This window comes from Gossypium hirsutum, chromosome D13, assembly GCF_007990345.1.
Source record: "Gossypium hirsutum isolate 1008001.06 chromosome D13, Gossypium_hirsutum_v2.1, whole genome shotgun sequence".
Lineage (NCBI taxonomy): Eukaryota > Viridiplantae > Streptophyta > Magnoliopsida > Malvales > Malvaceae > Gossypium > Gossypium hirsutum.
The window spans coordinates 63,556,136-63,579,105 of record NC_053449.1 but is presented as its reverse complement, the minus strand read 5'-3'; the positions used below and the strand labels follow the sequence as shown (position 1 = coordinate 63,579,105).

General features: G+C 33.8%; 4 protein-coding genes across 8 annotated transcripts; 2 read left to right on the top strand and 2 right to left on the bottom strand.

Moving 5' to 3' along the window:
- The first annotated feature begins 1,268 nt into the window (after window positions 1-1,268).
- LOC107942443 (fasciclin-like arabinogalactan protein 12) lies at window positions 1,269-2,309 on the top strand. The gene has a single exon (NM_001327465.2). The coding sequence runs from the start codon at window positions 1,331-1,333 to the stop codon at window positions 2,123-2,125; it is 795 nt and encodes a 264-aa protein (NP_001314394.2). The 5' UTR covers window positions 1,269-1,330; the 3' UTR covers window positions 2,126-2,309.
- Window positions 2,310-6,206: 3,897 nt separating this feature from the next.
- Window positions 6,207-7,372, bottom strand: LOC121225335 (protein transport protein Sec61 subunit beta). Its single transcript, XM_041109605.1, has one exon. The coding sequence runs from the start codon at window positions 6,770-6,772 to the stop codon at window positions 6,443-6,445; it is 330 nt and encodes a 109-aa protein (XP_040965539.1). The 5' UTR covers window positions 6,773-7,372; the 3' UTR covers window positions 6,207-6,442.
- Window positions 7,373-7,517: 145 nt separating this feature from the next.
- LOC107942712 (transmembrane protein 209) lies at window positions 7,518-12,208 on the top strand. The gene is made up of 7 exons (XM_016876460.2): window positions 7,518-8,607; window positions 9,489-9,544; window positions 9,634-10,553; window positions 10,704-10,902; window positions 10,999-11,181; window positions 11,277-11,650; window positions 11,969-12,208. Exons 1-7 carry the CDS (start codon window positions 8,420-8,422, stop codon window positions 12,107-12,109), a joined length of 2,061 nt encoding a protein of 686 aa, XP_016731949.2. The 5' UTR covers window positions 7,518-8,419; the 3' UTR covers window positions 12,110-12,208.
- On the bottom strand, window positions 11,751-22,775 carry LOC107942522 (E3 SUMO-protein ligase SIZ1). 5 transcript variants are annotated; one of them, XR_005923191.1, is made up of 18 exons: window positions 22,520-22,775; window positions 22,323-22,360; window positions 21,641-21,721; window positions 21,109-21,151; window positions 20,447-20,519; window positions 20,118-20,280; window positions 19,186-19,316; window positions 18,344-18,412; window positions 18,088-18,175; window positions 17,923-17,998; window positions 17,589-17,662; window positions 17,292-17,399; window positions 15,994-16,155; window positions 15,214-15,318; window positions 15,056-15,136; window positions 13,783-14,986; window positions 13,269-13,611; window positions 11,751-12,092 (listed from the first exon to the last, which is right to left on the bottom strand). XR_005923191.1 is itself a non-coding variant. In XM_041109603.1 (17 exons), exons 2-17 carry the CDS (start codon window positions 22,344-22,346, stop codon window positions 13,472-13,474), a joined length of 2,622 nt encoding a protein of 873 aa, XP_040965537.1. In that variant the 5' UTR covers window positions 22,347-22,360; window positions 22,520-22,728; the 3' UTR covers window positions 12,978-13,471. The 5 variants fall into 5 exon arrangements, 1 of the variants encoding a protein (XP_040965537.1); XR_005923192.1 differs by having other exon boundaries at window positions 11,751-12,105; window positions 22,520-22,728; XR_005923193.1 differs by having other exon boundaries at window positions 11,751-12,105; window positions 22,525-22,728.
- Window positions 22,776-22,970: the final 195 nt, after the last annotated feature.

Genomic DNA, 22,970 nt, shown 5'->3' with positions numbered 1-22,970 from the left:
CTCCCTCCCTTGTATTGATTTAATGAAACGCCATAAAGTATTTTCATATTAATAGAAAAAAAAGTGTTTTACCCACAAAGCCTAATTTTAATAACAAAGACGAGGTCTTAAAAACCCTGAGGTTCAGCCGATTAAATCTTGTCTTGATTGGTATTGATATTGTTGTCTATGCAAGAGGTTGTGGATTCAAGTGCGCTGAAGTGCATTATCCTTCTATTTAAGGGTCGGAAAGGGGTTATGGATAGTTTTAGGTATTGTATCAAAAAGAGCATATATGATAAAAAATTATAATGAGATTAATATTAAAAAAAAACTAAGATTCATATATATTTATTTAATATGAAAATTACTTAATTTTTAAAAAATCACAAAAAAAAACATTTCAACTTCATTATTATTTTCATTAAGGTTTAATATAAGTAGGGGCGAAATCAGACTTTTTTTTAAGGGGGGCGAAAATAAATTGTAATTTTTACGATAACAAAAATATAATTTCACAATTTTAATAGCCTATATCTTTATAACTTTTAAAAGATTAAATTAAACTTTTATATTTTTAGGAGATTAAAGTACAATTTTACCTTTACTAATTTAAAATTTTAAAAATTTTAAAATATTTAAATAAAAAAATTTCTATTTTAGGCTGCACTAGTTTTACCCCTGATTATAAATTATTTAAATTAAAAGAGGGCCAGCTGAATATCCCATTAGCATACAAACCAGCAGCCATTTTCCATCAATTTGTTTCTGTGGAAACATTCTTTTCTTTTCTTAAGGTAGAAAGTAACGATCAAAAGTATATTTTTTTTGTCCAAAACATCAAATACAAAGTAAAATTAAAGCAATCATTCACCTCTTTTTTATTTTAATAATTCCAATAATTCTCCGGTTCAATCGTATTTTCTCAGGTCATAGCCGTATTTATACAAAAATTTCGGCACATTCATTATATAAAAATTGATAAATTCATACACAAACTTTTATATATCACCATAGTTTATATGTATTTCATGGTTTATTTTTTAAATGAACTTACAGAACACGAATAATCTTAATAAATCCCATTTTGAAAATCAAAAAATAAAATCTATTTATGTTGTTTTTCCTGCTTTTCCAAGCAATAGAGTTTGATGAAACAATGTTATCAAATCATTTCCATTAAAAAAAGAAATTAGCTAACTAAAATTGAACATTTTACCTAATTTTGATCCCTCGATCTCCCATAATAAAAACCCTAATTTCCCCCATTTCTCTTCCTATAAAATAAACACATCCAAACATAGTGTTTTTAAGGCATATATTCAATATATAGAGTGATATATAATTGTATATGATAATGAAGCAATTTGATCACCTTATGCTTTTCTTTCTCCTCCATACTTCTTGTTCAACATTATTAACCTTAGCCCAAGCTCCGGCAGCAGCTCCGGTGGTAGCTCCAAAGGCAACACCAGTACTAGCACCGGCATCATCCCCGGCACCACCCGGTCCAACCAACGTCACAAAAATCCTCGAAAAAGCCGGCCAATTCTCTACTTTTATCCGGTTAATGAAAGCCACGCAAGTCGCGAACCAGTTACTCGGCCAACTCAACAACACCAACAATGGGATCACTATTTTCGCACCGAGCGACAGTGCTTTTTCGAGCTTAAAATCCGGCACGTTGAACTCACTTTCCGACGAACAAAAAGTAGAGTTAATCCAATTCCATATAATCCCAACTTATCTCTCTTCAGCTCAGTTTCAAACCATTAGTAACCCTTTAAGAACCCAAGCCGGTGATAGCGGCGACGGGAAGTTCCCTCTCAACGTTACCTCGTCGGGAGACACCGTGAACATTACGTCGGGGTTGACTAATACTAGTGTTTCCGGTACAGTTTATACCGACGGTCAACTTGCTGTTTATCAAATAGATAGAGTTCTTCAGCCTTTACAGATATTCGATCCTAGACCTCCGGCCCCAGCGCCTGCTCCGGCGAAATCGAAGAAGAAGAAAGATGATGATGTGGCTGATAGTCCTGCTGATGATTCTACTGATAATTCTAAAGCTGTGAGGTTCACTATAGGAAACAATGTTGGTTTATTTGGGGTTACTGCCATAGTTATTGCATTAATTTCTTTGTGATTATAGTAAAATAAAAATTAAAAAAAAATTAAATATGGGATTTTGAGGGGAAAAATATGGTGAGATTGAGTGCATGTTTTTTTTTTTTTTTGTTATTTTGTGTTTTTAAAAACATGTTATTATCCTTTAAATTTCTGTTTTATACCATATTTTTTATCATTTAAATAGTACTGTCACCAGAGTTAATTGTTATGATTATTGAATTTTGAGGTTGTTTGAGTGTTTTTTTTTCTACTCTTTCGATGGTAGGATGGTAGATTTATTGATGCGATATTTTAGAATATATTCTATGCATGTTAATACTGTGTCATATTCTAGATTTAACTCATATTTATACAGTTCTACGTGCAACCTTACGTGTAACCTCTCAGGGGAGTATAAAATACCTCTCTTGGGAACACTTAAAATCATTGGCGAACTCAATACGCGAACCCGATCTGCGAACTTGGTATGCGAGCTTAACATGCAAACCGTGTAGAATCCGACTTAGATCCATTCGGGTTACGAGTCAGTAATAGTAAGTATTAGAGGTGCTTTCATTTTTTTTATCCCTATATATCTTTTAATTTTATCAATTACATCATTAAACTGTCGAGATTATATCAATTAAATCCTTCCATTACTAAAACTGTCAAATGACACGCCAAATTTTATGACATAATTTAAAATGAAAAATTTAAAGATTTAATACTATTTAATAGTATTTTAGTAACGAAATGAGCTGATTAATATAATCGATTTGAATAAGTATATATAATAAAATTATGAATACTTAATTTTATATGTTATTTACATAGCAAAAAATTAATTATATTTTTTATAAAAAAAATAGTTAATATATTAGTCATGATTGTTCATTATTTGTGTTATGGTTTATATTAATTTTATTTTGCATTTTAAATTTAAGTTTTTTTAAAATTATAAAAATAATAATTAAAAAATAAATTTAATAATATATAAGTATTAAATAAATAAAATCTAAATTATAATTGAGTTAGGGAGCGACTATTGCTAGTTCTAGACCTTTTATAAAAAAATAAATATAATAAAATTATTAAAAAGGAAAAGCTAAAAGGTGGTTGGCATGATAAAATGGGATAACTAAAGCAGGACTCAAATTGTCTTCTAAAAGCAAGAGAGTTTGATGATTGCTTGTTTTCATATATTGGTAGCTTGTATTTTTCAACTATTTAAATGTCTCAAATTCAATCAACTTGTCATTTCTTTCTTCATTCTTAATTAAAACTTTTTTTAAATATTGAATTTCTTTAGTTTTGCAAATAAAAATATAAAAAAATTTGAATCTGATAGGTTTTAACCCGATCCGATCTATCAAATAAAACTCTACTTCTAACGAATATTAGAGTCTTGAAGTATATTGAGCTTATCTTGATATTGATGAACATCCACTTAATAATAAAATATTCACAACACTGTTCTTTGGATGTTTACTGGTAGATAATAGGCCTCATCTGTGTATAAAAAATTTCCTAATGAAGGAAAAAGAGTATACATATTTATAATGCGCATAACATGTTATCTCATTAAAAACATTACCAAGAAAATTCAACTGAACAAAACCTTGGTTAAGGGGAGAAGAGTACAACACGTATTTACTCTCCCTCTTGACAACTTCATATGACATCTCAAATTCTACATATTTCATGATTAATCTTCAATTATAAAAAAAGAAATACGTTGCAATAAAATAAATCATATTAAAATATACCCGAAGATGTTTAACATCATCGTCATCACCGTGACTATTATAACAAGCACAATTACAAGTATTAAAACATCATTGCTTTAATAATAACAATTATAAATTAATAGTAAAAAACTATTTATAAAATCAAGATTTTCTCTTACTCATAATAACATTTACAAATTAGTAGTAAATTAATAGTAAAGACGATTTATAAAACAATGAAATTTCTATTTATTATGCTTGAAAATTATCTGATACACATTATGCCAAAATTTAATATCACATATATGGTATAAAATCTTATGATGCTCTAATCAAAAATTGTTATGCTTGCATTTAGTGCAAGGAATGCAATAGATCTAATAGGACAGACTTCTAACCGTCATAATATATTCTTTATTTAAAGAGAATCAATGTCACAGAAATTTATCACGATAATTCAGTCAGTTATAAAATAAAAAATAATCACAGTTATACCTGAATAAAAATATGTCGATAAATCTAAAGTTTTACTCTATAAATCAATGTTGGGATCAAAATTTTCACCATCCTCGAAAGATACAAAAAAAACAAGTTAATCGAATTGATTATAATTAATAATGAATTAAAATTAAAATTAAAATTAAAGTAAATGTAGAAACAAAATATTTAAAGGAGAAACTTCCTACTAATCCTCGCATATTGTGTTTATGATCTCTATCCTCACAATAGCTTGATTTTTATAGATTTTATACACGCATAAAGATTAAAATTTGAAATCAAGTTAGTGGCTAGTTATTGGGGTTGGTTCATAAGGATCTCCTTAAGGCCAGAGTTGGGGGGCTATTGGGAAAATAAAGAAAGGGTTAAAAATAGGGACTAAATAATAAAGGGTTGAAAACACACGAGCGAAAAGTGAGAAAAATAAATCGAGTATAAATTAAAAGAATAAGAAATAAGAGGTTTTTATTAATTAATGAAGATATTTACAATGCTTCTTCAATGTCTATATTAATAGAGATAATGAATATAAATGAAATAAAAATCTATTTATAATGAATATTAAAATCCTAAAATACATCAAATCGTGAATAAACATCTGCTTAATAAATGTGTAGTTTTTGATACTTTTCGGATGATAGTGGTTTGAAAATATTAAGGTTAATAATGTGTGCTTGTAGTCAACTCGAATGATAAGATAGGACACAAACATAATACGTTTAATAATGCGACTATGTCTAGTGAATATGAGTGACCCATTCAAAGATTTTATTTGGGATTCATAGTTATCCTTCTAATAATATTATCTTTAAGATTTAAATTTACATTTTCTCTTAAAACGTGAAATATACCTTATTACTGCACTAATATCCAAATTCTTGTTGGTTTATATATGAATTTTCTAGTTGTGCGAAAAATAAGGCCATTTTTGGTTTTTTATATAACAAAATTTAAGATGATTTCGTATGCTTGAACTGGATTGATGATAAATTGGTTAAGTTATGAATTCATCTAGTTTAATCATTTTATGGATCAATCAATTTAATTTTTCTCTCTAAATGAATACTAATATCGGTTTCTGATCCAATCATAGAGGTATATTTCCCTTTTATTTGGGATTCGTAGTTACTTTTTTGATAATGTTATCTTTGAAATTTAAAATTACATTCTCTCTTAAAAGTTTAATATACCTTATCAGTGCATTAATATCTAATACTTGTTTTTCGGTATTTTAAGTAACAAACTTTGTTTAAATGATGATATTGCATCATTGAATTGAATTGGATTGATGGTAAACCGGTTAAGTTATCAATTCATATAGTTCAATTGTTTTACCGATCAATCTTTGAATTTTCTTGAAGTCAATATCATTATTGATTTCTGATCTAATCGTTGAAGCGAGTTGGGTTTGAGTTTAAAAACAGTGCCTTAAGGACCGTGTAATGATAAACTCGTCGTCATCTAAGAGTGGGTTTAGATGGGCGATTGAGTGCGGTGCGATGCGTTTAGTTTACTTTTTGTCTCACGCTACAGTATCGCTACAGTATCTAATCTCACCACCACCGCTATTTTTACACTAACCGCAGTTAAACACATCGCCTATCCAAACTCACCTTAAAATTAAAATCAATTCAATATACACAATAAAATTTAAACCTAAAAGAACCGGATCCGATCAGAAAAAAATTAATTTAATTTATTTATTTAAATAAAAAGTGATTAAAAGAGCCACATACGATATTTATTGCGTGACTCAATGTTCAAACCGATATTTGCCTAAATTATTAAAGAAAACTAGCAGCCAAGCCATATACCTTAAAAAACTAAAAAACGAGCGTGAAAGACGTCACTTTTGGATTAAAGCTAGCAAAAGGAGGGAACAGCCCCAAGAACTTCAAAGAGAAAAAGCATATTCATTTTATCAAACTTGAACGCAAATTAAAAAGGTTCACGACCTTCAAAAGTACTGTATAATTACAAGCTTGCCATCATTATTTACAGAGACTAAACGCCAGAAACGGTCAAACAACGAAAGAAACGAAGAAAGGAGTGAAGCGGAAATTCAGTTACCGGTTCAGTAACGGATCGGAGATCCGAATAGAAAGAGGATCAGGTCCGAGCCAAGACCCTCACGGTCCAGCTCCGGCTTTGGCGCGATACAGCTTGCCGAAAACGTGAAGAGCCGTGACGAAACCTATGAAGCAAAGGCTCATGACGAGGACGACGGTAGGTGAGATCTTCAATCCGGGAGCATCGTCGGTGTAGAATCGAAGCATGTTGCCCCCGGAACCGGAACCCACGGATCCAGAGGCGGTAGCCGATGAAGAACCTCCGACGATCCTCCGGCGGCGCATACCGGCTGCTGCGGCCGCGGAACCGCGAGGAGCCATAACGCCCGGCCGGGACGTGGAGGAGGAAGTGGAGGATTGCGACTGCGACTGCGATGAACCTCTTGGCATGGTTTGGTGTACTTTGGTTGAAGGAAATGTTTTTTTTTCTTTTTTGCCCTTTTTCTCCTTTAATTTTTTTTTTCTCTTAGATAGAAGATAAAAGGCGAGAAAATGGGAGGGTAAAAGGGTAATAAACTTAATGGTCAGGGTTATTTATAGGTTGCACGAGAAGGTTCGAGCATTGATATGATTAGGTTAAATATAGATAATTTATTTTATATTTTAACTTATAATTTAATATAAATACTACTAGAACTTCTATTTACGCGAATGATAAATAAAAAATATATAATTTAAAATTAATTAATAATAACACATTAAATATATAATTTATTAAAATAAAAATAAATAAATTAAATTGTGAGTAAAATAAAATTTAAACACGTAAATAAATTATATTAATAATACTAAATGTATTACAATTGTTTATTGTACTATTGTTATTAATATTTAGTATTGAGTTAATTTGTAACATCAATTTAATTAATTTGCAAAATAAATTAAAATGTAAATATTATATTAAAATAAAATTTTAGTTCGATGGTAAAGTTAAAATGTTGTATATATATTTAATTTGTGTTAATATATAAAAATACATTTATATACCTTAGAATTCGGAAAAATGGATATTTCTTTGTCTCTCTCAATGTCGTTATTGATTAAATTGATCCCTCTAAAAAAAACATAGTAATTAAGTCTATTTTCGTATTTACATTTTTTTTGTCTTCTTTGGTAAGTCTATTTTAATCCTGAACTTTGATTTCATCAAGTTTGATGTCATGATACTCTTAATTTTTTTTAATTTCGAGGCAACGACGTGACATAATTGCAGAGTGTCATATTGTTAAGTTTTTATATTTGTCAAAACCACGGATTATAATAAATCTATTCATTAAGTTCAAATGCTAGAATGGATTAAAAAAATTGTGATCTAATTGCTAAGTTAATAGGCTAAAAGTTATATTAACTCATTGGATAAATTATATCTAAAGTCACTAAATTATTAGTATGTTTATGTTCTAGTCACTTAACTTCAAAAAGTTACAAATGGTTATTGGACTATTTAAAAGTTACAAAATCACTGTTGTATGGCTTTTTCAATTCGTATCGCTTACACAGATCAAAAGCTCTCGTTCCCTTTATCTTTTACAATTTAGTTTTTTTATGAAACACATTTGAATGTCACGAATTTACAAACCAAAGTCTAAATAACTTTCTTTTCAAAACTTCGACACTAACCGTTAGATTGGCTTAAATATTAGATATATTATTTTACTTATTGATAGGTACTAATTCACCATATTAATTGTCAAATTATCGTTTGGAGTTTACCAGTCATATTTAAGAAAGAAACCCTAATAATTCAATGACTTGAATAAACTTTTTTTAAATAATTTAGTTCAGTGATTTAAATAAAATTTTAAAATAATTTAGTGATTATTTTGTAACTTTTTGAAGTTAAATGGTCAAAATATAAATTTATTAATAATTTCATGACCTTAGTTGTACTTTACCCTAACCCTTTTTTGAAACCAACGTGACTGTTCAGTCTGTGCTTAAGTTCCTAAAGCTGCTAGAGAATAGAGCGGGGTGCCATAAACCCAGAAAAAAAAGAGACAAATCTCTTTCAAAATCCCCAAATTTCGCGGTTAAAACATGGAAGCTGCCGCCGGCCAAGACAGGGGTTCGCCGCCGTCGAAGCCCTCTAAGTTCTCTGTCTACCAAAACCCCACGTTATCCGCCGCTTTAACGGCGATAAGTTTAAAGCCCTCTAAATCAACTTTTCTTTGTATCCTTTCTCTCTCCTCTGCTTCTGCATTTGCTCTCCTCTCCACAATTTACAGGTTCTTTACTTTCCCCTTTTTGGGTTTTTTCTTTTGTTTCATTAAACGCAATAGTTTCAAGTCTTTTCCTGCTATACATACATTTTATACATATGGCGGTTGTTTTAGGGTTCTAGGAGGGTTTAAGCAAAAAGGGTTTTGTTTCTTCTCTCTAGTGATGGATATGCATTTTGTTTCTGAAGAAAAATGCATTAAACGATCCTTTTTGTTTCAATGAATACTTAAAAGAAAGCCGAGGTTTGTAAGGGAATCATCAATGGAAAGGTAGTTCGATGATATGTTGTGGACTGTTGCAGGCCAATATGCATCATTTAGTAAGAGACAAGCAGAGATAGGATTAGGGTTAGGTAATTAGTAGGATTTAGGGGTGTAATCGAAGTCAGAGTTTGAGCTCAAGCAGTAAGGAATTCTAGTTCGGTTCAAAATTTGAACCTCGAAAACTTGTGTCTAACTCGTTATGTTTTCACCTTTTAAGGTTGAGTTCGATTTGAGATAAAAATCAAACAACTCGAACTTGCTTGAATGCAATCAATTAAGCTCTGTACTTAGTAAATATGAATTTGATTCTCATGTTTCACTTCAATCTTGGATTTTTAGGCTCAAAGTATGTATTGATATGATAAATTTAAAAAGGCTATTACATTGCCAAGCTACTTGAGTCGAACATAAGGATACTCAAGTTCAGCTTGGTCAACTGCTTGAGCTCAACTCGATAATCATCTAGCCAAATTTGAGTTTTTCTTCCTTTGCTCTGCTTTCAAATGGAGAAAACTAACCTTTTAAATGCTACCGACTTTTGTCTTTCTTGTCTATACTTTTTTTTTCAATTTGAATGTGTTTTCATTTCACTAACACAATCATTTTATCTCACATTGATGTAGTGGAAATGGGTTCGCTGATAAATTTAAGTTCGGAAATTTGTCCGATGAAGTGGCTTGTAAGTTATCATTTGCAGATTGAATTCCTTTGATTCTTGAATTTAAGTGCTCTATTTCCTGTTATTGAAATGTGTTATTGGTGCTTCAGATATATTTGCCAAGGCAGTACAAGTTGCATCAGGTGTAGTTTTTGTTGGAACACTTTTTGCCTTATTCAAAGCTATCTCTTGGCATCGAAGCAAGAGCACCAGTAGTTGTTTGTCACTTGTATCTCCTTCTAAAGGAACTAAAAATCAACCTAACCTAACAAAGCGTCAGCTGGGGCTTTTAGGAGTAAAATCGAAGGTTGAGCAAGTTGCACCGGATTCTTATAAGAAACCTCCCAAGTCCAAACCCCTGGCAGCATTATCTTCTTCGGATGTTCTTGTACCACTTCATCCATCAATTAGTGGCTCAGATCGTAAGTCTCTAGCTAGCTCTAATAAATCAAATACCAGTGGTGGAAATAAGATGAGCCCTTTTGCTACACCATCCAGATCCCAGGGCTCCCCTTCTTCATTATATCTTGTTCCGGCATCCACTTCGTCATTATCTTCTCGTCAAACTTCACCGGGACAAGAGCCTCTAGTGAAAACCCCATGGTCCACTAAGCGATCCTCCTATGCCAAAGAAATTACAACAGAAGAGCAACTTGAACAGTTCCTTGCCGAAGTAGATGAGAAAATCACCGAATCAGCAGGAAAACTAGCTACCCCACCACCAACCATCAGTGGATTTGGAATAGCTAGTCCGAATACTGTTGCAAGTTCAGCTAATACATCTGGAACTACAAGAAGTACACCACTGAGGCCTGTGAGGATGTCTCCCGGTTCCCAAAAATTTACCACTCCTCCGAAAAAAGGAGAAGGCGAGCTTCCACCTCCGATGTCAATGGAGGAGTATGTTGAAGCTTTTGGGCATTTGGGAATCTATCCTCAAATTGAGCACTGGCGTGATCGACTTAGACAATGGTTTTCTTCGGTTCTACTAAACCCTCTACTGAACAAAATTGAAACCAGTCACATTCAGGTTTTTCATTCGCTCATCTATGCTATCATTTTAGTTTCACCATATAATCTCGTCATGTTATGATGTTTTAGCTTTATGATGTTTTCAATAATTTTGAGAGGAATCCCAGGAAATATTTAATTACGAGATTCACAAATCCTCTGCTTATAGGTAATGAAAGCGGCTGCTAAACTCAATATCTCTGTAACCATTAATCAAGTAGGAAATGATCCATCAACCAATGGAAATCCGGCTGTTTTGTCTCCGCCTGATAGGTCAAAGGAATGGCAACCATCATTCACTCTTGAGGAAGAAGGGCTACTCCATCAATTACGTGCAACTCTTGTTCAAACTCTTGAGGCATCCACGCGTAAGTTCTCCTGATGCTGTCTTTCATTTATTTATTTTTTGCATTTGTTGAGTTTTATCGATCTTAGCTAATGGTACTTTTTTTGATAAAATACAGCTAAGCCTATAGCCAACCAACTACAATTCCCTCAACAAAATCCTTTTATCCCCGTTATGCAGGAGTGTATTGATGCCATTACCGAACACCAAAAGCTTCATGCATTGATGAAAGGTGAGTGGATGAAGGGGTTGCTGCCACAAAACAGTGTGAGAGCTGATTATACAGTACGAAGAATTCGAGGTATTTTCAACAGTCCCTTTAATGTTCAGTTTCTGTTTTGCATTGGTAGACTTTTCAGTGTACCTAAATTACGGAATCACTATTTGTTTGCACAGAACTTGCTGATGGAACCTGTTTGAAGAATTACGAGTATCAAGGAAATGGGGATGTTTACGATAAAAAGAACAAGAAATGGACTCACGAACTACCAACTGATTCTCACTTACTCTTGTACCTGTTTTGCGCATTTCTAGAGCATCCAAAATGGATGTTACATGTTGACCCGACTTCGTATGCTGGAGCTCAATCTAGTAAGAATCCCTTGTTCTTCGGAACCTTGCCGAGAGACAGGATTCCAGAGAAGTACATTGCTATTGTATCTGGTGTTCCTTCGACCCTTCATCCTGGAGCTTGCATACTGGCAATAGGGAAACAGAGTCTCCCCATTTTCGCCTTATACTGGGACAAGAAATTGCAGTTCTCTCTTCAGGTAAAGCTCTATTTTAACTACTTTTTCATAGGCAGTAAATAGCATGTCATAATTATTAATAACTACTAAAGAAATTCCATATCAGCATCTGAAGATGATATAAGGGTGAATAATTGCAGTTCTCGTTAATCGTTGGAAATGTAGTATTGTCGTGGTTGGATAGTTAAGATTCATTTGGACAATCTTTGGTTGATGGAAAAGATGTAAACACATACGAGTTAGATGCCATGTTACTTGGATAGTGGATGAGTCTGACATGAATTTTAGTCCCGAGGTTAAGTTCATCAAATAATTTGATGGCATGTATATGTTTTTCAGGGGAGAACAGCACTGTGGGATTCAATATTGTTATTGTGCCACAGAATAAAAGATGGATATGGAGGCATAGTTCGAGGAATGCATATCGGCTCTTCAGCTTTGAATTTGCTCTCAGTTCTTCAACCTGAAAATGAAGACTAAGACTTTGTTAGCTTTTTTCACATTACTGTTGCAGTTTCATGTTCTTCCTTCTTGCTAAACATGAATGTTTTATGTGTTAGGATAAAATATTTTATCTGATATCTGTTCACATAATTTCTATTATTTCACGTTATATTACCAGACATGCCGGAGGTGAAAGATGAAATAATACAACAATCATTCGATTATTTTTTTAAAGTTTTTAATTTTTTAAAAAATATATGAAATTTTCAAGACTTTTTTATAAAAACTTTTTAAAAGAATTAATTTTCGCATTTTTTTTTTACAAAGACATGGATATCATTATGATATAAATAATAACAATAACGTTTCAAAATTTTATAAAAAGAATCTAAAACACTATTCTTCTACGAAGAAACATGAATACCAGAAACCAAAATTGCAAGGGGTGTAAACTCACTCAGCTGACTAATATAAAAGTAAAAAACACCCAAAAATTCAAAATAATTAGATGACAAAAAAAGACAATTAAATGGTTAAATCACCATTTTATAACTTTTAATAAAAAAAAAAAGTTTACTAGCGGTTGAGTCTATTTTATAATTGAGTGATTAAAAATCCATAATTAGGTGATTACTACCGTAATTTACTCAATTGCAAAACATTATGACCTAAACTGTTGTACAAATAAAGATATCATATATGTAAACAAAAAATATACGATATTGATCAATATTATACATGTCAACAGCTTGACCCAACTAGATCCGATTTCCATGAACCCCTATAATAACAATAATAATCATACCAGATCCCAAGTGTCATGCACCATAACAAAGCTACACATTCATCTATTAAAAATATAGCAGCAATGCCAAAGGAAAATTTTCAGCCAAAAGGAACACAATTAAAATAAAAAAAGGGGGTTTCTCTATGAATTTAAGTGAATTTACAAATCTATTTGATCCCAACTGTCTTTTAGACCAAAAAATAGGCAAAATAGGTGGAATCTTTTTGTGCTCACTTCACCCCCCCCCAACTGCATGCATATCCATTTACCCAAAATTCCAATTTAACTGTACATTTTTATCAAAAACGACCTCCCTCAATGCTTTTTAACTCTAGGGTAAAAACTGCTTGTTTTATGCTACCACGCCTAGAATAAACTAGTATTAGAATCTGAGGTTTCAACACTTACAGGAATTGAAGGCCTCCTGTTCCGACCTCACCTCGGAAAAGTCATCAACACAGCAACGTTGAAGCTGCCCCCTTCTTTTTAATTTGGCAGCACTTTCATTCTGAAAATTTTAATTTCGTGTTTTAACTGAAATGCAAGCCCAGTTCTTCATGAGTGATCACCAAATTTATCCACAAGTAGCCGTTAAATTTATGCGAACACAATTACTCGGTGTCGGAGTCAATAGAGAGATATAATCTTGGTCGAACTGACCGTTTTTGCCGAGGAAATGAGAAAGGGCTCTCTGTTCTTTGCCTACTTGACTTCCCATTTCTACTCTCATTCATACCAAGCAACAGAGAAGCTGCAGAAGGAAGTAACAATCAATGCTAGAAACTTCAGAACAGTGATGGAGCTAGGAAAAATTCTAATGCGGTGAATTACTAATCTCAAACTTGTGTGCCAGATACAAGTATATACATTTTTTTCCAAATTTTTAATATAGCGCTTTTTCCAAAAGAGCAAGGGAACTAACCAGTGTCCATAGCACGCTCTTTGGAAGGTATTGGCTGCCTTGAATTCAATCCATTCACAGTTGTCGAGTCCCCATGGCCGACACTTGCACCACCTCCAAGACTAAGTGAGATCCAATCATCGGTACAGATGCCGTTCGATACGTCAGCTTCATCTCTGAAACCAGACTCTGCTGATGCACCTGAAGGATGCGTTGGAAGAAATATCTGAAGTGAGGGATCCTCTCCACCAAAGAGGGTAGTGTCAACCAAGCTGTCATTTAGATTTGTATCAACCTGACCAATGGAACAAGTAGGGACTAGAGCTGTAGATCCCATTGTTGTCTCAGGAGCCAATGGATAACCATTAATTGTCGAAGGGCAATTGAGAGAACTTCGCTGCAGATCAACTAAGGTATCTGCAACATCCGGATCTGTATTAAATAGTTGAAACCCAGAACCATCTTGAGATCCCGAAGGTAATGACCACAGAGGCATGTCGAATTCATCATTGGGAGTAAAAAGACCCAAATTAGCAGCAGGCCCAAGAGGTGGTTCTTCTGAATATGGATGAGAAATTCCAGGAGGTGCAACCGGAAAACCAAGTCCCCCACCATCATTTTGGTTGTGATTATCCTTATACACAGTTGGAGGAGATATCAATATTTCATTCTCTTCATCTGAATCACTAAGAACAATAACTTCTGCATTTCCTGCTGTTGCAGATTGGTTTTGGTCAGTAAATTCATATGCTGAATCTACGTTCAGAGGCACAGAATCAAGTTCAATCCCGTTGCTTGTAAAGTCATAAGTTCCACCAACATCCTGATTTACGCTGGCATCTTCACCATCCTTACCACTTCCGGTAGCGCTGCTGCTCATTGGTAAAAATTTTTGCTCATGACGTAGCCTGTCTTGTAATCTACTAGCAGAAGAGTTGTTCAAGTCTTCAGGCTTGCTAAACTGCCAGTACCCATTTTGATTCTTCTTTATTCCGAGTTTCAAACCTGTCTGTCCTTCAGAAGTACCTTCAAGTTTGATCTGCTTCGAAATTTCAGCTGTTGGCTTATCCTCCACACTGCCTGATTCACATAGGGTACTGTCAGGAGAGTGCCATAGTGCAAGATCACCAAGCTCTCTGCGTTCATTTTCACTTTTAGCCTTTGCACGCCAAGAACCATCAGGCTTGACCTCAATCTCAGTAATGTCTTCGCCACAATTGCTCATCTGTATGATAGCCGATCATCAATATCACAAATTGACATCATGAAGATAAATATAGAACAGGGTACTGACCTTGGATGTGATGCGATTAAAATAAGGATCAATTATAATGTGTTCCAGCGAGTAGTTCTTCAAGCAAATTGGGCACTGCCACTGCATTCATGCTAATGCTTGTCAAAAAGCCTGAAAGAATTACAAAAAATAACAAGCACTGTAATATTGTAGCTTGCCTTCCTAGAGCGTTGGTTAAGCTCCACAAAAACTTCAAGATCGAAACAACCCATGTGAACGCAAGGCTTAAACCTTCCAGCGACCTTCATTCTTGAGCCGCTCATCTGTCAAGGATATGCAAATAAAAATGAATATCACAAAGCAACGGTAAAAGGATAGCACAGTGAAGAAATAGTCCATTCAAATTGGTTGGCACTGAATATCTATTCAGGTACATGAACTAACACAGTAGTTAACCATTTTTTTGTTAATTTTATTATTTACAAGTGATGAGATTTGAACTTCTAATTAATCATATGTAAAGACATACAAATTCTTATCAACTAATAATTTGTATTGAATATTAAATATAAAAGACATATGTTTAATACTAAATTATTTTTAACTGAACACTCCAGTTCAACCGGTTGAACCAGGGGTGTCACAATTTCACCTCCAGTCCGGTTTTTATTCATTAATGACCATGCACAAGTAACCATGCATGATAGCCTCTACCAATATTAATACAACCATGTACACATGAAGAAATTAGATTCCTCCACTATTAACATTTTACAGTAACTAAGCTGACACATAAGTGATGCTACAAGAATTTGATCCACGAATTTTGCAGGGCACATAACCATCCATTCTAGAGATGCTTCACAAACTACACTAATTAAATACTTGAAAAATGATGCCTAATCAATTGCATGTAATATTTTTAGAACAAAAATCGTGCACATCAGCAGAAATATAGGCAATAGATCGCTAGCATATTATAAAACTGTATAACTCACAGGGCAGCGTAGGTTGACTCCAAAAAAATCTGCAACAACTTCTAGGTCACTGTCACTATCACCATTGTCAGTTGCAGTTCCACCACCAACACAACGACGAACGCGGCAAAGAGCATCTTCCAAACGTTCACCTTCATTCTCCTTGGGAATCGTGTTGAGTATCTAGGACAGGCATAGTAGAGATAGGCAAGTTAGTTTGGGCTGCATACCCATGCAGGGTTTGTAGTTTAATCTATAGTACTAAGCCATATGATAATATGTGGCCGAAGAAAAAGAAAGTGGCTAATATTTCCATTAGTAGGAGAAAATCCATTATCTCGCGCTAAAACTAGATATTTTTGGTTCCGAAACTAAAAAACAAACCAAAATCATAAAAGCATGTAAACCTCATTACCAGCCCAAAACATTTAAATAAATTCAGGCAGAAATCTCATTACTTCTTAAATTCTCAATTATTCTATTGAAAGGGGACCATATTATGCAAACCAACAGGCAACAGTATGCACAATAAACGATCCATAAAGGAACCAAAAAAAAAACTCAGTTGACCATGTTAATAAAGTGAAGAATGGAGCCCTTTGCATAACAAAGATTAGAAAGCCCCAAATCTGATCTCACAATTTCCTTCTCTTCATTTCTAGTTTTTTCCTCTACAGTAGTCTCTCCAGTTTTTCCAGCTCTTCAAGTTAATTATTAAAATTACAGCCTTGATAAAGCACCATTCCCTCTTTGTTCTTCATTCTTTTCCTCTGAATACCTTCATTGATGACACGCTCTTGTTCATCAGGTCGTATTAAGATTTTTAAAGTAATTGAAGAAGGCAAAAGGGGAAAATAAGGTGGCAAAAAAGCTTTCCTCAGGAAACCAATTAATTTAGTGGCATTCTCCCCAGTCTAATTTATTGGATCCCATACCCATTTCAATGTCATACTGACACAGGCACCTCACCCAAAATGCCATGCAATAATTAATAGGCAGTCAAATGTCTAATCTGTAGTCATTTTTGCAGAAAACATGAAACGTAAATCCGATGCAGTCAAATGAAAATAACATGGTCACCTATGACAGCACTAAATATATTTGCATTCTGTTCTGCTTTGTGAGCAAACCAATCTAGACTGCCTAAAGTAATCAAAGAATTAGCAGGCATTGGAAAATAACGTTATATGCTGAGCTTTTTATTTTGCAAAAAGGAACATATATAATTTTTTACGACAGAAATTCCCAGACAGCAAAGAAATCAATCTTGCAATTCCAGTGTATGAACAATCCATATAGGGTTGAAGTTCTGAACATACCTGTTGAACAGTTCGTCGTTTAACTATTCTAACTCCAAAACAGAACACACGAGCATCGCATCCAGTCAAAGTTATCTTATTAATTCCATCTTTAATAAATGGAGATATCTGGCCACAAAATACACAATAAACAAGTGTTCAGACAATGGACGTTTCTTAGGTAGCTAACAAGAAGTAACAGGCTTTAACAAGCACATGCAATAACCTGCCGGCAGGCTTCCCCATCCATTCCAAACACATGCAGGAACATGTAAAGTGTAAATTCTAAGGAGCATATGATTATAGGACAGAACTTACAATAGGACCATCATCACGACCGTTAGCCCCGAGCAATTGAGAGCCAGGTCTATTAATAGCACGAACAGGAACACCTGTTTAAAAAACTCTCAGTTACTGATCAAAGTTGAAATAGAAAAATGCATAAAAATTATATTGATTTCGAGCTGGAGAACAAAGTTGCAATTAGGAAAAATCCAAGGCAAAAAAAACCTAAACATGCTTCCTTCTTTTATTTTATTTTCCCTTTTAGCTAGATCCAAGTATGCTCCTCAATAAACAGTAGAAAAATAATTAAGCCGTAAAAGGAGCAATAAACTGCTAAGTAGTCAAAGAAAACCATTAATACTCGTACCATTGACCTGTAAATCTGCATATTGAGGCCACTGCATCCTGAATGGAACTTTGTCATTCAGAAGCATGCACCATGCCTATTTGACAAGAAGAAAAACAAAAATATCATGATAAATAACAAAAAGCAATATACCAAACTGCACACTTTTTTTTGGCACTAGTCAACCTGGACATCATACTCTTGTTTGGACAACAACTCCTTGTCTGCTCTGGTGATTTGGAACGTTTTCTCCACGCTTTGCATTGGATTTGTACTGCAAAATGCAGGATATGAATCACTAAATAAACTACTATAAGTGAGGTCACAAAGCATTAGAGATTACAGTATAATGTTATTCACACCAAAACAACCAGTAAATTGTTTTTCTGTTCTTTTTTGGGGAGGGGGAAGAGCTCTAGTATTTCTCATATAGTAAACTTACCCATCAGTAGGGATATTTGCAATCGCCAACTTCACTGGATATAAAGGGTTTGCAATAGTAAGACAAAAACTGCACATTCAGAACCACATCAAGATTTAAAAGGATGTAACATAAAATCAAGGTATAACTGATTGAACAGTATTTCCTAACTCACTAATGTTAAGCCTGGAAAAGGATATTCTTGATGCATCCAGATGGATACTATATACATACAAGTGCATACCATTTAAATGCTTCATGAAGTGTTCACAGTAGAAAACAAATATAAGGTGCAGCAAGCACTAACTGCTTGACGAATAGCATCTTCCTTCAATAATAAGGATGATTCAGTATTAACTTTTTGAACATCAATATAGGCATATAAGTATAGCTACAAATAACAGTATTTTGCAATGTCTAAGGTGCTTTTGTTGTCCACCACTAAGGCACAATGTGCAGGCACACCTAAGCGCACCCCTATACAACACTGATTTTATGTGCACTACCAAAAACTAGTTCTTACATTTCCTCACACTCATCTCTTTTTTCCCCTTCTCCTCCCTAGGTTGCGGAAGGTACAAAAGTAAGATAATATTTACAAATCTTGCATCCTAATAACAAACTTTATCCAACCAAACTAATATACAAACGTCTGTTATGTTAACATTTATAAAGATAGAACACATTCAGTTAGATCTGAACTATAAAATATAATTGGCATATTTCTATATTATGACATTGAACTTCAGCCAATAACCAAACTGTAACCAGTAAGAAGATTGATCATCAATTATGATGTGATCACACAATTTGGAAGCACACGGATACAAACACAGACACACGTAAACAGAGGAGAGACATACGGATCAGCTCGCTTCAGTCGACAAAGCTCACAATAAAAGAAATCAGGAACTGCCGGGTTTCCCTCCATAGGCTTCTCTGGAATTATAACACAACCAAAGTGTTGCCATACTTGGCATCTTGGATCCTCACACTGCATAGAGCAATGAGAGAAAGCAAAAACATCAATAACTCAATTTAAGATGCAAGAAGCACAATTTTGTAGAGGAAAATCAGAAAACGATGTCCTCAGAATTCATGAATCCATTCTCAAAATGGAGAAAAGCATATGATACAAATTGAAATTATGAATAGAAACAATAAAAAGCAGGCAATAAAAGTAAAAAAACAGGAGAAGCAAGCTATATCATGCAATTGCATCAGGGCAAGATTCATATGAAAGTAGACAAACCTAGAAAACTGAATTAGAATATACCTATTGCAGAAAAAGGCCACTGGGAAAGGCACCTACTTCAGTTTTGAGCTAAATGTCAACCTATGGGAGATGAACGGTTCCATCGTAAATTAAAAGGGCAAGAAGAAAATCCAGGAGAAAGTCTAGAGTGCACGAGTCTATACACTTGTTCAAAATTGGCCTTTATTATCAAATCCAACAAAATCAGTCAAACAAGTCATTAGATTCATTAAGATCACAGCCACAAGAATTTTAGAAAAACTACCAACTTCATGGATAGAGATTTGAAGACTTAGCTTGCGTGTGCAAGTCAAGGCGCAAAAATTCTAAATCATAAGACGATACCACCAAAAGGCAGTAAATAGTACAAAAATTGAGCATAATATATTATTTTGTATCAAGCAAACACAAATCCCAATTTAAAAAGCCAGAGAAACAATCTTAAATAGCTGGTCACCCCAAAATGCCAAACATACAATTGTGACATCCATATCATTTGACATAAAATGAGGAAAAGAACATTAAACTCATTATCATTACCATGATAATGTAGTCAGTCTCCAATGAGTTTCCACAAGGACAACGAACTTTCACATCTGGTTGAAAGGGATCGTCTACTTCTCCTTTAATTTTAACATTATTACCGTCTGACACACCCTGTCCCTTTGATGCCAATTCCGTAGCACCAGAAACCTTCATCTTCCTGAGGACAAGAAATACACTTCAGAAAGAGGAAATAAAGAAAATCAATGCATATAATAACCTGATATGCTAAATCCAGTAAGCCAGCATCATCTTATCTAAATAGTAAGTCGGCCCTTGTTCGCAGAAGGGAAAAAAACTAATTCCAAACTAATTTAAATACAAACCTGTATATATCATCAACAAGTTTTGCTACATCTTCCTTCCCCACAGGAGTCCTTTTTGCCCACATCTTCGTAACTGAAAATCAGAAAGCAAGCCCAACATTATTATAAAAGCAGAACGTAGTAGTTTCTGAACAGACTTAAGAGCCAAATCTGAATTAATTGCAGTCTAATGACACTAAAAATCAGAAAATGTGAAAATTCAACTGAAAAGCATAATCGTCTACAACCTTCCCCAAGACACTGCACTCTTAACAAAAATTACAAAGAGCCATTGGAATGTCAACAAAGTATACTGAAATTAGAAGATGAAAGGGTTAAATGCTGCAATATCGGTGACCCTGAGAAACTAGAAGAAAAGTATAACTAGGCAGAACAACAGGTGCATAATTACTATCCTTGATCGCATCCCGAGACCCCGCACCTGACCTACACCCTAAAACTGAAAACAATATACATTTCACATCCAACAGTATGACTATGATTGAGTTGAAGACACAATAACATCAACAGCTAAATACTAGCACTCTGATAACATATGTCACAAGATAGCAAAAGTAGTGCCAGAAAGAAACATTTAAAAGAAAATATAATCCATAAATTACTATGGAGGCTACAAGCTCCCTTTTCAAACAGAAGGAACAGCTAGGAAAAGAATATTTTACCTTGTTCATCAGAAAGAGCACCTAATATCCTCTCAACAAGGTCCTACAAGTGAGATTTACAGAAAGGTCAAATATAATCCCACACCATGAGGTTGCAAATTGTATTAAAAATACTGATAACTGACAAAAGAACAATTATCATAGCCCCCAAAATTTTTAAGGCTCTTGCTAAATCTGCTGCCCGTAAATAGTTTAAAAACTTAGGAGCAACACACCAAACGAGTGAAAATTCATGATTCACCTCAGCACACTCAAAATACCATTTGGTGCAAACAAAAAGAACAAGCATGAAGAGAAAAAGAGAAGTAAAAAATCCACTTAACACCTACCCTTTAAAAATAATAATAATGTGATCTCACCAAAAACTGTTAAAAAGTTAAAATATTTACTAGCTATATGCAGAGAAATGAAAAAAAGTAAAAACAGAGTGAACCATGAACACAGGGCAATAAGAACAAGATTCAACAGAAGCATTCCAAACAAGAGGATGAACCAAGTAAAATACAGAGCATCATCTAAAGCCTCTGCTAACCTGCTTCTTCCCCTGCTTTGAAAGACCCAATTGAGTGAGAACATCCTTGAGTTCTTTTATTCGGAAGTATGCCAATTTATCCTATAATAGGAAAACATATTGGGATTAGCTCTCCGTGGACAATTTCCTTTAAAGATAAACAAAAAAGGCATCAATGTATTAGCATCAAGCCTAACAAGCATCAAAAACATGTAAATATATTTACTAACTTTCAGCTTAAGAATTTAGTCTAATACTCTGACTAACAAAATAATATAATGATAAGTACAAAATTTCCATAATTTAAGTGTTGGTATAAAATAAAGTTAGAGAAGCCGTTGTGGACAGCTGATACGAATTTTCAGCTTAAAAAATAACTGAAAGCAACAAAACCATCCTTAATGAGCTTACTCACAAACTTAAAACTACTTGATTCTCAAAAGCCACTTAAGAACAACAGAAAATTTCCACTGCCAAACTAAGTTCAGTATTTTATATCCCCTCTATAATGGATTACCATATATCCAAACATTAGATTACATTGCAAAAACCTAGTTGATTGAATTTGATAAAGAAATAAACATATAATATCATAAAAATTTCAGTTCTCAGACAATATTCATTAGTTAACTCCTATATAATTACACTGAAAATATGAAAAAATGAATCTATATTATACTACGAAAAAAATTGAGAAAAATACCTTGCAACTAGCCACCAAATCCATATTCAGTTTACAATCTGTAACCAAGCAAAAACCAGTAATCAAAAACCTAAAACTCTCAAAAAATAATCAAACGATCTAATCAACAATAACCACAACAAAACCACTAAAATTTTCAATTAAATTAAATTAATCAATCAATCATCAAAGAAAAACATAGAATCAAAATAATGGACCTTACGGGTTCTCCGATTATGATTAAAATGAAGGAAAACTAAAAGAAAATTTGTGATGAATCAAAGAGAAAATGGGAAAATAGGGTTCCAACAGTGGAGGTCGCCGACTTTTTTTTCCTTTTTTTTTTTTTTGACCAAAGAGACCCAAGCAAAAGGAACCACTTAGAAAATTTTTACAAAAGTGACCGGACTTATCGCCGATTATCGAATTCTGTTTTTTGAACGGGAACACGTCCGGGTTTAGTTTCGGTGCTGTTGCGTGTTCATTTTGTAAGATACGCCCGTGCTGTTTTATTCTTTTATTCGGGCAATTTTGGGGTACTTCTGTACGTACGTTGAATCTAAGTATCATTGGGATCTGATTCTGGCACGTCAGTACTTTTTTGTAGTGCGAAGTGATGGTGGACGTTTTCAGCCGTTGATTTTGCCGTGAATTTTTCAAGATTTTTTC